The following is a 14,475-nucleotide window of genomic DNA, read 5'->3' as shown; positions in this document are numbered from 1 at the left end:
TTCCATTCTGAGCTCTGCCATGCGCCGAAACAGTCGTCCCCCCCCACATATCAGGTATCTGCGTACTCAGGACAAATTGCACAATAACTTTTGCAGTTCAATTTCTCCTGTTACCCTTGGTAAAATAAAAAAAATTGAACCTGAAGTATTTTTTTTATGAAAAAAAGTTAGATGTTCATTTTTTTTTAAATATTCAAAAAAATTCCTGTGACGCACCTAAAGGGTTAATAAACTTCTTGAATGTGGTTTTGAGCACCTTAAGGGGTGCAGTTTTTAGAATGGTGTCACTTTTGGGTATTTTCTATCATATAGACCCCTCAAAGTGGCTTCAAATGTGATGTGGTCCTAAAAATAAAATGGTGTTGTAAAAATGAGAAATCGCTGGTCAACTTTTAACCCTTATAACTTCCTAACAAAAAAAAATTTTGGTTCCAAAATTGTGCTGATGTAAAGTAAACATGTGGGAAATGTTAGTTATCAAGTTTTTTGTGTGCCGTATCTCTGTGATTTAAGGGCATAAAAATTCAAAGTTGGAAAATTGCGAAATTTTCAAAATTTTCGCCAAATTTCTGTTTTTCTCACAAATAAACGCAAGTTATTTGAATGAAATTTTACCACTATCATGAAGTACAATATGTCATGAGAAAACAATGTCAGAATCACCGGGATCCATGGAAGCGTTCGAGAGTTATGACCTCATAAAGGTACAGTGGTCAGAATTGTAAAAATTGGCCCGGTCATGAACGTGCAAACCACCCTTGGGGGTGAAGGGGTTAAAGAGATTTCACTGCAAACTGCTTAAAAAGGTTATTCTCTTGTTATTAAATTGCTTTAGATAGTTAAAGTGAACCTGTCATAAGGATTTTGCTAAGTAAACTACATACACTGTCAGATTGGCGACTTTACACTGATTAACATGATAACTTGGTTGATGAAATCCGTCTTGTGGTTGTTTAATCTTTATTTGTAGTTTTCAGTAAATAAGGTTCTCGTGCTCTGGGGCGGACTGTGAGCGGGTCCTTCTTTGCTGTACTGTTCTCATATTTATACTTATGGGCTTAAATGACAGGTCCTATGCTAATCTGTTGGCATCTTGTTTTGCCTAGCCACCGCAGGTTCTGTTGCTGTCCGGGTTCTGATTATCTTTTGCATTTGTATGTTCTTTTCGGACAGCAGGTGTTTTTCATTTGTCATGTAACCTGTGCTATCACACTGGAGCTACTACTATTTAAACCCCAACCCTGCAGGTCTTCTCTGCTGGTGATAGTCTTTAGTGAATTCTGCTTGGAGTTCTAGTTCTACTTCTGAGACCTAGGCCAGTCAGATAAGTGAACTTCTGGAGTATCTTTCTTGCACTGCAGTCTCGCTCCATTCCTTGGAAGGTACGTGATTCACTCGATAGCCTTTTAGGGAATCAGGTCCTTCAGTGACTTGCCTCCTATTTTATATACTGAGCTTGCACATTTGCATTTCATATTGTGGTCTTTGGAAAAAAAATTACTACAGTAAAATGGCGCTGCCGGAGGCCCATCCACAGTAGCATCTATCACTTGCCTGGCCTCAGTTTATTATAATATAAAACAACAAACCGCAGTGTACTTACCTTCCCCGTGTTCATTAGTGAGTCTCTGCCGCTGCCCCTGGTACCTGTAATTAGCTGCAGTGCCATCAAGTCAACAGCATGGCAGGCAATCAGTGACCTTAGTGTCTCTGAAGAGAGCATTCTGTTTACATAGGCAAAGCCAGTCATCAGGAGCAGAGGCTAAGACCCTCCTGTGGACCAATGTAAAGTGAGTACAGCACTGTTTGATGTTTATAACACTGCAGCCAGAGAAGAAACTTAATTGAAATGGACAACCTCATTGAGATAGAGAATGTTAAAGATTACTATCCAAAAAGCAAAGGTTAAGGTTACCAATATTACATAGCAACCGCATAGCGATACAATAGCTTATTCCAAGCAAAAATGTGATTTCCTGACATTTTCATGATTTCCGTTCTAGAAGGATGGATTGATTAAAAGCTGCACAACGTAAACATGAATTTAGTTGTTAATTTCTTTGCAGGAAATCCAGTGCACCAACTGAATGAGACCATCAATTACAATGAATGGTTTTCTTGGGAGACAAGGACCCATTATGATATAGATTACCGTGAAGGATTAGAAAAGGGTCTTCCAAGTCCTGTAATGTATGTAGCTGAAAAATTCAACAGCAATAGCCCATGTAGTCTACATCAGCAATACTGCATATCTACATACTACTCCTCGGCAATAATGTGGTAAGAGTTTTAATTCTACTGTAAGTGTATGATTCACTAATATTCTACTCTTGGTACAAGCAGTAAATTAGCCATATACCAAAACCAAAGATATAGTACATTACTAATACTTTATTTATGGTTATTGAAATTTGCTCAAAATGACTAAACTTTCAGACCAGGAGACATGCAAATACAACTTTTTTTTAAAATAACTGATAATAGTCTAAAATAACAGAAGGAGCAATATTCACCCTTCAAACCCACTTCTGCATCCATGCTAAGCCTTCATTAGTTTCTGCCAGTCTCTGTTTACTAGGCTCCAGGAATGATACCAGTGAAGCCATTATTGTGGCCAATGATTGGCAACATCTGTCACATATTGCCACAACATTGCTGAAAACAAGTCAATAGAGACTAAAAGAGAAATAGGATAGTGTTGGCATTGGAAAGGCAAGGCATTGGTAAAGTGAGAATTACTCCTTCTGTTATTTTACACTATTGAAAGCCATTTGTGAAATAAAAGTGCCATGCCTTGTGATTCAATACGGCAGTCCTATGCTCTTCTGTTGGCGTCTCGGTCTGCCTAGCCACTGCAGGTTCTGTTGCTTTCCGGGTTCTGATTGTCTTTTGCCTTTGTATGTTCTTTTTGGACAGCAGGTGTTTTTTATTTGTCATCTAACCTGTCCTATCACACTGTAGCTACTACTATTTAAACCCCAACCCTGCAGGTCTTCTCTGCTGGTGATAGTCTTTGGTGAATTCTGCTTGAAGTTCTAGTTCTACTTCTGAGACCTAGGCCAGTCAGATAAGTGAACTTCTGGAGTATCTTTCTTGCACTGCACTCTTGCTCCATTCCTTAGAAGGTACGTGATACACTCGATGGCCTTTTAAGGAGCCAGGTCCAAGTTGTCTTCTCTAGTTTTTACCTTCAGGGTTTATCTAGGTTGTGCTGAAGCCACTAGGGCTTGTGTTACTGGATACTATAGTCTGTACAGAAACTGAGTGGGGTTTGTGCAGCTTTCTCATAGTTAGATCCTTTTTTCCCGTGTTTACTATCACATTTACAAACACATACTGTATGATTCAATAATCAATTTGAGTTGCCTCAACAGGATTCAGAATACACTAAATAATTTTACTTAAATTACATTTTGGGCATATGGTTTTAATAGAAGGGGTTCCAATCTGCTTTATAAAGAGCTGCCACACCCAATTTGCCGGTGTATTTTATGGTCAGCTATTCATTGAGATAGCCAGATCACTACTTGGTCAACTCTTTTTGCATTCCGTCAATTGTTGCAGAAATTCATCTTTTAGCAGATTCAAGATAGTTCTTCCAAAGCATGAACTTGCAGCTGTTATATATTCCAACAATTATTCCATTGATAAAAGTGGCTACTGATGGATGACATGAGTTGGTGAAAAGAGGTCATGGCATGATTCAGTGTGTGAGGCCATCAAATTGTGTGGAGGCTTATGAAGCCATCCCACTGTATGTGAATGATTGTGAATGAATGTGCTGTGGAAGGTGCTGGGGGACACTGTCACATTAGACTGTGTGGGGGCTGTGTGACCATTACACTGTGGATGAGGGAAACGGTGTCATCATACTGTGTGTGGATGAATGTACTGTGGAGGCATCAAACTGTATAGGGTGTTGTGGTGGTATCACACTGTGTGTAGGTTTACTATGGTGACATCATGCAGTTTGGGTGGGGGCAAATAAGGCATTATACTGTGTTATTAGTGAGTTCTGAAAGCATTATACTGTGCTGGGGTCACTGGGGACAGCATACTGTATTAGGGTCACTGTGGGTACATCATATATTGCTGCAGGCATTATGGGTATATACTGTATATCAGACTGTGATTGTTGGGGTACTGTGCAAGAATTCAGTGTGGAAATATCATACTGTGTAAGTGTAGGGAAGGTGACCTGACGGACAGACTTGTCAGAATAGAGAAGGTTTGCACAGTTTAGACAGGTGTCAGTTATTACAGTGGAGAAACAGCTAGGAAAGTGTATTGGACGTGCAGTACTTTGGATTGACCATTACAGGGCAGGGAGGAGTGTGAGCATAGGACTTGACATCAGCTTAGGGCTTAAGAAACCGTTGGTCATGGGGGGCATAGTTAGAGGGAACCGGGAAAGATATAAATTTGACAGGAGGGTTCCAGAAAGTTCCAGTCCCCAGGCGGAGCTCAAGTGACGAGGACACTGTGACAGTTGTGGCACTGTGAGGAAAACCCAACTAGGGGGACTGAGGAGAGTGAAAGTTTAGGGGGGTGGTCCTGACACGAAGACCGCAATATAGACAAGGCACAGAGATAAAACACACCGTATTGAGGAAGACGTCTGACCAGTAAAATTACTGTTGGTTTACGGGCCTAAAGCGGCCACAGTGAAGGACCTGTCAGGAGCGTCAAAAAGCGGAAAGGGACGGAACGTACATATACGTCCCTGGTGAAGAGTACGGTGTGAAATGTGTATATTTTAATCGGAGGGCCTTGAAGAGTATTGCGGTGTGCTGAGAGGCCATCAGGTTGACGACGAGAGAATAAAACTTGGACCTTTTGCACCCGAAACCTGCCTCCAAATTGTCTCTGTTACATCTCTGCGTGGTAAAAGAGGGACTACCCCCCAGCCCGGCCCACTAAACCCTACATATGGGTGAAATTTTTGGAAGCATCATACTCTATTGGGATCATGAAAAATATATCCTATTGAAGTAGATGAGGACACTGAGGCTTCAGTAGAGAAATACTTACTGTGTTCATTCTGCCATACATGTTCCTTTCTCTGTGTTTAAAATTTGGAATACATTCCCCTGTCTAACTAAAATTTTACATTTTTATGTCTAACCCATGCAGAACAGAAATTTTTACATTTTGCCTTTAACACCTTAATGACCTCTGATACGCAATAAAATGATGGATGACAAAGGGCCTTATTGCCTCATCGCCATTTTAAAATAGCAAACAGAAATAAGGTTATAACGACCCACAGAGTCCAAAAATCTTGGGGAACTCAACTACCGGGGTAGCTGAGACCCTGAAGAACACGATTAGATACAGTTTTCCTGATCTTTAATCATGTGATCATCGTAGTTCAATAAATAACAACAAATATGTAAAAAAAATGTAATCCACTATTAAAATCCTTTCTCTCTCTTCTGACATGATATAATATGTCAGAGGAGAGAGAAATTATGTCCCCAAGACCCCCTCAGTACCTCTGCCATCCCTCAACTCTCCACCTCCTTTTCATGAAGAAAAATGGCCTAGATCTGCCTGCCAGTAACAATAGGGATTTTTCTTTCTTATTAGTTCCCATTTGATAACTGTGATAGACCTTATCACAGTGATCAAAAGCCCAATAATTATTAAATCATCCCTGTATCATCCCCTTAGTCAGATTACATTTTTTTTATTTTATAATTTTTCTTTCTTTCATTATTTGCAGTTGAGCTTAGACTTAGGGTTGGGATTTTTTCAAAGTAAAAAAAAAAAGAATGATGAAGATATGATGACATATTCAATATGCCGACCTAATATTAGCAAATTCTGTGTGGTACTGATGGGATAAAAATGCTCACTATACTCCTGGAAAAAATACTTGAGGGGTGTAGTTTCCAAAATGAGGTCAGTTGTGAGGGTTTTCTGCACCTTAGGGACCCTGCAAATGCGACATGGTGCCTACAATCTATTTCAGCCAATTTCTGTTCCAAAATTGAAATATTGCTCTATTTTTTCTGAGCTCTGCCGTGTGTCCAAACAGAACTTTTTGACTACATGTGGGGTATTGCTATGCTCCAAAGAAAGTTTGTAACAAGCTGTGGGGTCTACTTTTTGATGTTACCTCTTGCGAAAGTAAAAAAATTGGAGCTAAAGGAGCATTTTAGTGGTAAAATTTACATTTATTCTTTTTCATTGCACTTTGCATTAATTCCGGTGTAGTACATGAAGGGATAAAAAATTTCCTGAAAACAATTTTTAATTATTTCAGACGTGTGGTTTTTAAAATGCTATCACTATTTTCCAATATATAAGCCCTTCAATGTCCAAGTAAATTTGAATAGGTCTCTAAAGAAACAAGTTTTGGAAATTTGTTGAAAAAAATGAGAAATTGCTGCTAAACTTTTAAACCATCTAACATCCTAACAAAACAAAATGACATTTGAAAAATGATACAGATGTAAAGTAGACATATGGGAAATGTTATTTATTAATTATTTTGTGCATCATGACTAAGTAGTTTAAGGATATAAAGATTGAAATTTTAAAAAGTGCAATTGATTTCAAAATATTTGCTCGGTCACTAAAGGCTTAAGGCATGCAGGTTACAAAACTTATTTCAAACATTTATAAAATGTGTGCTTTTCAGTCAGCTTCTGTTTCGGGTTTTATAAGAAATGCAGCATATTCACAAAATTAGACTATAGATAGACAAATGTAAATGGAATTTTTGGGCAAATGCTAAACATTGGTGTATACCAAGTACTATATGATATTTATAGGATGATACCAATTGCATTGAATGAGCTCAGTATCATACAAAGTCGACAGGCTGAGTGTGTAAAGGTCAAGAAAAGCTAACTATATGGTTTCGATAATTCCTTTATCATAGGGCTGCATTTTGTTCCTGGATTCTCAGCAATGTCCTGTTCTGTATGCCATTCCTGGTCTATGGCATCTACATGCTGTTTGCGACTGCAATGTGCATAATAGTATCACTCACATCATTTGCAACCATCAGACAGGCACCTGAATGCGGTATTCACTTTGGAAGCACTGTTCTACGCACAAGATTTGGACTTTCATTCTGGTTGAGCTTCGCAACAGGTATTTTAGTTAGCTTTATTTTCCTCTTCTAGCACTTATACATTGTCCACTTATTTTTGTAACTACTCTGGCTATGTTCATAAACAGTACTGTTGAGATGAAATGTGAAATGAGTTGGCTCAGTACAGACGTATCATTTTTGAATACAATGCATATATTGTACCCTGTAGCAGAAAAAATATCTTTAAGCCAGAAGTTGTAACTGGACAACCCTTTCTTAAAAGTTACTTGTCAGATTATTCATGCTGCCCAAATGAATCAGATCCTGACTGTACAATTGCAGCCAGGTGCACTTTTCTCTGAAGGGCTTCACCCTGGTTGGCTTTTCCCAGAAATGCTAAAGTTTATTGGCAGGTCTCTCGCCATGAGAGAAACCTGTCCATCACCTCTAGTGATACTGGGAGAGCCATATGGATTCAGCAGCAGACTAGTCTCTTGTCTATGGTTCTTCTAGCAATATTTTCTTTGAAAATGCCAGAGCGAAAAATATTTCAGGCTGCAATTGAACAGCCAGGATCTGATTCATGTTGTCCATGGTTTGAGCAGCAAGAGTCTCCCAAATACAATTAAAAAAGCCTCACCTCCCGGACAGGCACCATTCCAGCAAAATTGTTGCTGTTTTTTGACCTTTTGGCAATTGTATGTCACATAAGTGCTGCAGTCAATCAGCAGCCATTGATTAAGCTTAGGCTTCTCACTTCAGTCAGACAGAACTGTTTCGTCCAATGGAATTGTAAAACCTGTCGTAGTCATGCATCACAATTATAGCATTATAATATTATTATATATTGCTGCAAGGAGATACAGTGTCAACATTGCTGGAACAGCACTGGTCAAGAAGGTTGAGTAAATAATTTTTATTTGAGGTACTTTGGCCTTTAAAAAGAGGTTGTTCAGTAATAGACAACCCCTATAACACAGGTATTGTACATGTCAAGTTAGGGGTAGAGTTTTGGTTCATCCCCCTAGTTCTGCATTTATACCCCACACCCAGAGTACAAGCAAGTTGCAGAACAACTTTTCTTTTTCTTTATGTTCCCAGGGATTGCGCATTGAATGCATGACCAAAACATGCGTCAGTTAGGACGTGCAATCCCCAGGAACTTCCATATAGTACTTAATGATCAAGGTACTCTAGAACATTTTTCATGAGTCCATATAATGCACGCTGACACTGATCTATAGTGATCAATTCTACATGCCTACTTTGTCATCCTATTATGGCGTTTTATATTGGTAGTATTACTAAACTACATGATATTATATTGTATTATGTTGGTATTATGACAGGATACTCTGCATGACATTATTTTGTATCATATTCGTACCACAGCAAGAATTCTATATATATATATATATATATATATATATATATATATATATACACAGTTGTGGCCAAAAGTATTGACACCCCTGCAATTCTGTCAAATAATACTCAGTTTCTTCCTGAAAATGATTGCAATCACAAATTCTTTGGTATTATTATCTTCATTTAATTTGTCTTAAATGAAAAAACACAAAAAGAATTGTCCTAAAGCCAAATTGGATATAATTCCACACCAAACATAAAAAAGAGGGTGGACAAAAGTATTGGCACTGTTCGAAAAATCATGTGATGCTTCTCTAATTTGTGTAATTAACAGCACCTGTAACTTACCTGTGGCACCTAACAGGTGTTGGCAATAACTAAATCACACTTTCAGCCAGTTGACATGGATTAAAGTTGACTCAGCCTCTGTCCTGTGTCCTTGTGTGTACCACATTGAGCATGGAGAAAAGAAAGAAGACCAAAGAACTGTCTGAGGACTTGAGAAACCAAATTGTGAGAAACCATGAGAAATCTCAAGGCTACAAGTCCATCTCCAAAGACCTGAATGTTCCTGTGTCTACCGTGCGCCGTGTCATCAAGAAGTTTAAAGCCCATGGCACTGTGGGTAACCTCCCTAGATGTGGACAGAAAAGAAAAATTGACAAGAGATTTCAACGCAAGATTGTGCGGATGTTGGATAAAGAACCTTGACTAACATCCAAACAAGTTCAAGCTGCCCTGCAGTCCGAGGGTACAACAGTGTCAACCCGTACTATCCGTCGGCGTCTGAATGAAAAGGGACTATATGGTAGGAGACCCAGGAAGACCCCACTTCTTACCCCGAGACATAAAAAAGCCAGGCTGGAGTTTGCCAAAACTTACCTGAAAAAGCCTAAAACGTTTTGAAAGAATGTTCTCTGGTCAGATGAGATGAAAGTAGAGCTTTTTGGGCAAAGGCATCAACATAGAGTTTACAGGAGAAAAAAAGAGGCATTCAAAGAAAAGAACACGGTCCCTACAGTCAAAAGTGGCTGAGGTTCCCTAATGTTTTGGGGTTGCTTTGCTGCCTCTGGCACTGGACTGCTTGACCGTGTGCACGGCATTATGAAGTCAGAAGACTACCAACAAATTTTGCAGCATAATGTAGGGCCCAGTGTGAGAAAGCTGGGTCTCCCTCAGAGGTCATGGGTCTTCCAGCAGGACAAAGACCCAAAACACACTTCAAAAAGCACTAGAAAATGGTTTGAGAGAAAGCACTGGAGACTTCTAAGGTGGCGAGCAATGAGTCCAGACCTGAATCCCATAGAACACCTGTGGAGAGATATAAAAATGGCAGTTTGGAGAAGGCACCCTTCAAATATCAGGGACCTGGAGCAGTTTGCCAAAGAAGAATGGTCTAAAATTCCAGCAGAACATTGTAAGAAACTCATTGATGGTTACCGGAAGCGGGTGGTCGCAGTTATTTTGGCTAAAGGTTGTGCAACCAAGTATTAGGCTGAGGGTGCCAATACTTTTGTCTGGCCCATTTTTGGAGATTTGTGTGAAATGATCAATGTTTTGCTTTTTGCTTCATTCTCTTTTGTGTTTTTTCATTTAAGACAAAGTAAATGAAGATAATAATACCAAAGAATTTGTGTTTGCAATCATTTTCAGGAAGAAACTGAGTATTATCTGACAGAACTGCAGGGGTGTCAATACTTTTGGCCACAACTATATATATATATATATATATATATATGTGTGTCACCCTCCCCATTTTACCCTGTAAAATTTTTTGATTATGAAGAAAATTTGATACGTTATGATTTTGTACTACCCACTGTCATTTTTCTCTTCGTGCATGTATTTCATGATGAGTTGTCCTATCGAGTCCATATTTATACCAGCATGTTTTACATTATTTTGATCTATTCATCTTGCATTTAACAAGCTTTTTCTTTCTATGAGTTACTTCTAAACAAAACTATTGGCATATATCTAACAAAGTACTGTAGATGCAAAGTAGAGTAAGTGCGCATAGTAACCAGATCATATTTGTCAGAAGCGTTTTATAAATATATTAAACAATCTGTTTGGTTACCTCTGGTTTTATCGACCAGTGCTAATTGTTTTTATATGGCAACATGCTATCATTTATATAATACCAATTTATCTTCTATTTTAGGTATATTTTGCCTTATTATCAGCATCATCCTTTTGCTAATACACGTAAGGAGGCCAAGCACACTACGGCGTTTATTCAGCTTGAAAGACAATGAGGATTTATGCAATAAAGTTGACAAAGAAGACGACTCTGTCTCAGAAGAAAATAAACCTGATGCTGTAAGCCAGATGTTATGAGATTCTCTGCCCCTTTCATGGACTTGGATACAAATAGTCAAGAAATAGGCACGCTCCCAAGTATGGAGGAGACCTAAGGTTGAGAACTGTTGCGCTAAGTGCACTAAAGGTTATGAAGAGATGCCCAGCATCTGCTTGTTCGGTCTCTTGTGATATTTGGAAGTGTTCTGAACATCTATCGATAAAAGTCAAAAACTCTCCGTAATGGATCTTCTATTTCATCCATAACTGACTGGAATCCATGAAAGGAATTAGGCTTTACATAGATGCAGCAGTATTGTGAAAGAAAGAGATTTACTTGGTTTGGACCTTTTTTATATACATTATAGAATCTACATGCATAAAAATGCATATAAACTGCATAAGGCAAACAGAATCATTTCACATGTACATTTTTCCTTGTAATGAGCTCATGATAACTAGTTTTTATTACCTTTTTTTTGCATTTATATATGTTATGTTATGACTGGTTCTTATATCAGGCAAAAATAGAAAACAATCAATACACATTAATATTTCTGCTTCGTTTGTTCAATGTCAGATGGAGAAAGTCTTCCTTTGACTTTAAGCTAAACATACAATAACACCTGTATATATGTGCTATATAAAAATAATGACTGCTACCTCTGCACCCCTATAGATACACCCAAAATAATAAACATAAGTCTGCTAGAAAGAAGCAAGTATCTCTTAATATATACAGTACCCGTATGTTTTTTGATTCATCATTATCTCGCCCGGTAAAAAAAAGTTTTTAGGTAGATACTGGCCTTCAAAGCATTCAGTAACAATCTAAAATAGGTAAACACACAATTATATTTTTTTAATAAAACTAGATTTTTGCTGATAGTTTCTCTTTAAGTATACAGAATATGGAGAATGCATAATACGTGTTAATAGTTGCTCAATAAACTACAGTAATTAAAGTATCAAATAAATGAACACAAAGGTCAAATGCAGAATAAAGTTTATTTCTATAGCACCCAAATATTCCGCAGCACTTTACAATTCAGAGAGTAAATGTAAAGAAAATAAAGACTTTACAGAGTAGCACATAGTTCAACAAATACCAAGAGAAGTGAGGGTCCTGACCGTAAGCTTACAGTCTATGAGGCATTAGAGGAGACACAAAAGGTAAAAATGCATAGCCTGCTAATATAAAGTGCAATAATTAATGGGTGACAGTGCAACAGAAGATTATAAAGATAAGTTCAGTTACGTGTATTTTTGCCCGGCAGCGTTAGATCAATGTATGGTTTTTGGAGGTGCTGTCCATTCACTTTTTCAGCGTATTGCATGATCTGTCCTTTTTTTTCCTTTGGATGTGCACTCCTCCCATTTGGCATAGGTGATTTTAAATTAGTGGGAGACTGCAAAGTTTGGGTCTAGCCCATTTTTGCTCTCACTGGAGAGCTTGAGGAAGATGAGTTTCAATGCTCCTTTCATTTGGTGAAGGTACTGTGTGGCGGCCATTGTTGCTGTGGTTTTGTGCTGGTGGGGCTTTATACAGTCTGATCAAAATGTTACACTAAGAACCTCATGTTCAGTTATATATATTTTTGCCTAGCGGCATTAGATCAATGTATGGTTTTTGGAGGTGCTGTCCATTCTTTTTTTCAGCATAAAGATAAAATGTCACTGCCTCATATGTGCATTGTGGTGGAGCCTTCATCTGGGAATTGGCATCATCCCAGCAGGAGCCTCAAATTCAGTCGGCACATAATCAGAACCAGGGTTGCCAATTTGCTATTTTTTTTTTTTTTGGGACAATTTATACAAAAATCACGGACTGTGTCCATTTTTTTAGAGACACTGGAAATTCACACATGTCTACAGCCCATAATTCTGATCCAAGAATGCTAGCTGCATTCACTGTGAACGGTAAAATAATAATCACAGAATAATCTCTACAAATTTATCCGACCTTAAAAAAAAAATCAGACTCATCAGATTTTTTTTTTTTTGCAGACGGGAACAAACTGCTCTCTTTTTATAGACTGTCTTGGAATTTCTAGATGGTTCGCAACCCTGATCAGACCCAGGTCATAATAAAAACTATAGTAATGAACAACATCTATACTGTTATTAAGTGCCCCCTTGATTTGATAATTTTATGACTTCTGGTAACTGCATCACGCAGCATCTGTGAGAAGAATATCTGATGAATACATCTTCTGGTTATTTGCGGACTACAATGTATAATTCAGATTAAAGCTCATAGCCTACAATTATGCTCTTTAAGAACATAACATCCTACATATATGTTTATGTTGCCATATTATCCATTGAAAAACTCAGTTTCTAAGTCTTATGTACTGTTGAAGATTAATAAAGCTATATTTTTGTATAATTTGGTGCAATAAGCGTGTTTTTGGTAGTATATTTTGTTTGCTCTGGGATATATACACTTAGCAATTAAACAACACAAAGTAACTCCAAGTCAATCATGGCCACAACATATAAGATCACCTTCCTTTGACAACAGGTGTGCTGGTCCTCATATTTGATTTCTCGTCTGGGATGAGGTATACAGGGATTCATTTGGAAAAACTATATGCACAAGAACTTCACATTATTGAATATTTATTATGTGAAAAACAAGTAAGATATGCCTATTTCACATTTACCAAACTAGTTTTCCCCATATTTACATTAGTTTCCTTCAGGATCACCAGTCTCACACTCCAAAGACATAGTGATAGGGAATCTGCATTGTGAGCTCCAAAGGGGACAGTAATATTAATGTCTGTAAAGTGTTGTGAAAACGAATGCTGCTATGTAACCCCTTCCAACAAAATGCTGAATTTGTACATCAAGATTGCAAGTGATTTACTGCAATATAATGTGCAGTTACATCAAAGAGATGGCACAGGTTCAGGGGTTGTTCCCATGCCATCTGAAGTAGCTGGCTATTAAACAAAGTTAGCCACCTATTTCAAAGGATGAGACAGAAAATAGTGTCGATCTCAGCACTTTAAAACCTTATATGCTGCTGATACTGATAGCAGTATGTGATGAATCTGAAATGATTGTCATTGATTGTCAGCTCATTGGCACCCCGCACCGCAATTATGGAGAGTTGATTGCTCCTATGACAATAAGAAAGCTTGACAAAGGTGTTATCAATGAGTCACCGGAGGAGGAGAAAACAAAAATACAAGCTAAGTCCAGAAAACCGGAGAGGTTGGTAGCTATCGGATTGCAGACCCCTGATCCTATACACTACAACTAACACTAGCCGTGGGGGGTTCCTACGGTGCCCTAGACCCTTCGTCACAGCCGGAGAACTACATAAGCCTAAAGAAGGAAAGGGGAAATTTAAACTGCCCCAGAGCAGACCCCAAAGCAATAGACAGCCCCCAACATGTATTATTGGTGAAAAACAGATGAAAACACAAACACAGACAGAATGACAGGCTGAGCAAATGATGGGGCCCAACTAACTAGATAGGACAGGACAGAAAAGATGCTGGCTGCAATCCACAAAAAACCCTACCAAAAATGTCCCAACCGTCTGATAGGGAAAAAGGCCCTGAAGTCGCTAGACTTCAAAATCACTATATCAGCACTCAGGTATATTCTGAAGACAGAGCAAAGAGATCAACTGATCAGAGACAAAAATGGAATTCAGCCAGTCCCAACCAGGACTGGCTGAACACAAACACAAAGCAAACCAGACAAAATCTCATGGAACAACAGCAGGGCAAAAACTTAGCTTTTAG

General features: G+C 38.3%; 1 protein-coding gene across 2 annotated transcripts in view; it reads left to right on the top strand.

Moving 5' to 3' along the window:
- The window catches only part of LOC141098901 (dual oxidase maturation factor 1-like), a 106,317-nt gene extending 93,214 nt beyond the window's left edge, over window positions 1-13,103 (top strand). For both annotated transcript variants that reach the window (XM_073586872.1, XM_073586873.1), the window contains 3 exons: window positions 2,067-2,280; window positions 6,890-7,104; window positions 10,578-13,103. In XM_073586872.1, coding sequence (XP_073442973.1) covers window positions 2,067-2,280; window positions 6,890-7,104; window positions 10,578-10,753 — 605 coding nt within the window. In that variant the 3' untranslated portion in view covers window positions 10,754-13,103. The remainder of the gene's footprint in view (window positions 1-2,066; window positions 2,281-6,889; window positions 7,105-10,577) is intronic.
- The last annotated feature ends 1,372 nt before the right edge of the window (window positions 13,104-14,475 follow it).

This window comes from Dendrobates tinctorius, unplaced genomic scaffold, assembly GCF_039654945.1.
Source record: "Dendrobates tinctorius isolate UK_male_01 unplaced genomic scaffold, ASM3965494v1 ptg000097l, whole genome shotgun sequence".
NCBI classification, from domain to species: Eukaryota; Metazoa; Chordata; class Amphibia; order Anura; family Dendrobatidae; genus Dendrobates; species Dendrobates tinctorius.
The sequence above is the reverse complement of the archived record's forward strand: the minus strand, read 5'-3'. Positions and strand labels throughout refer to the sequence as shown.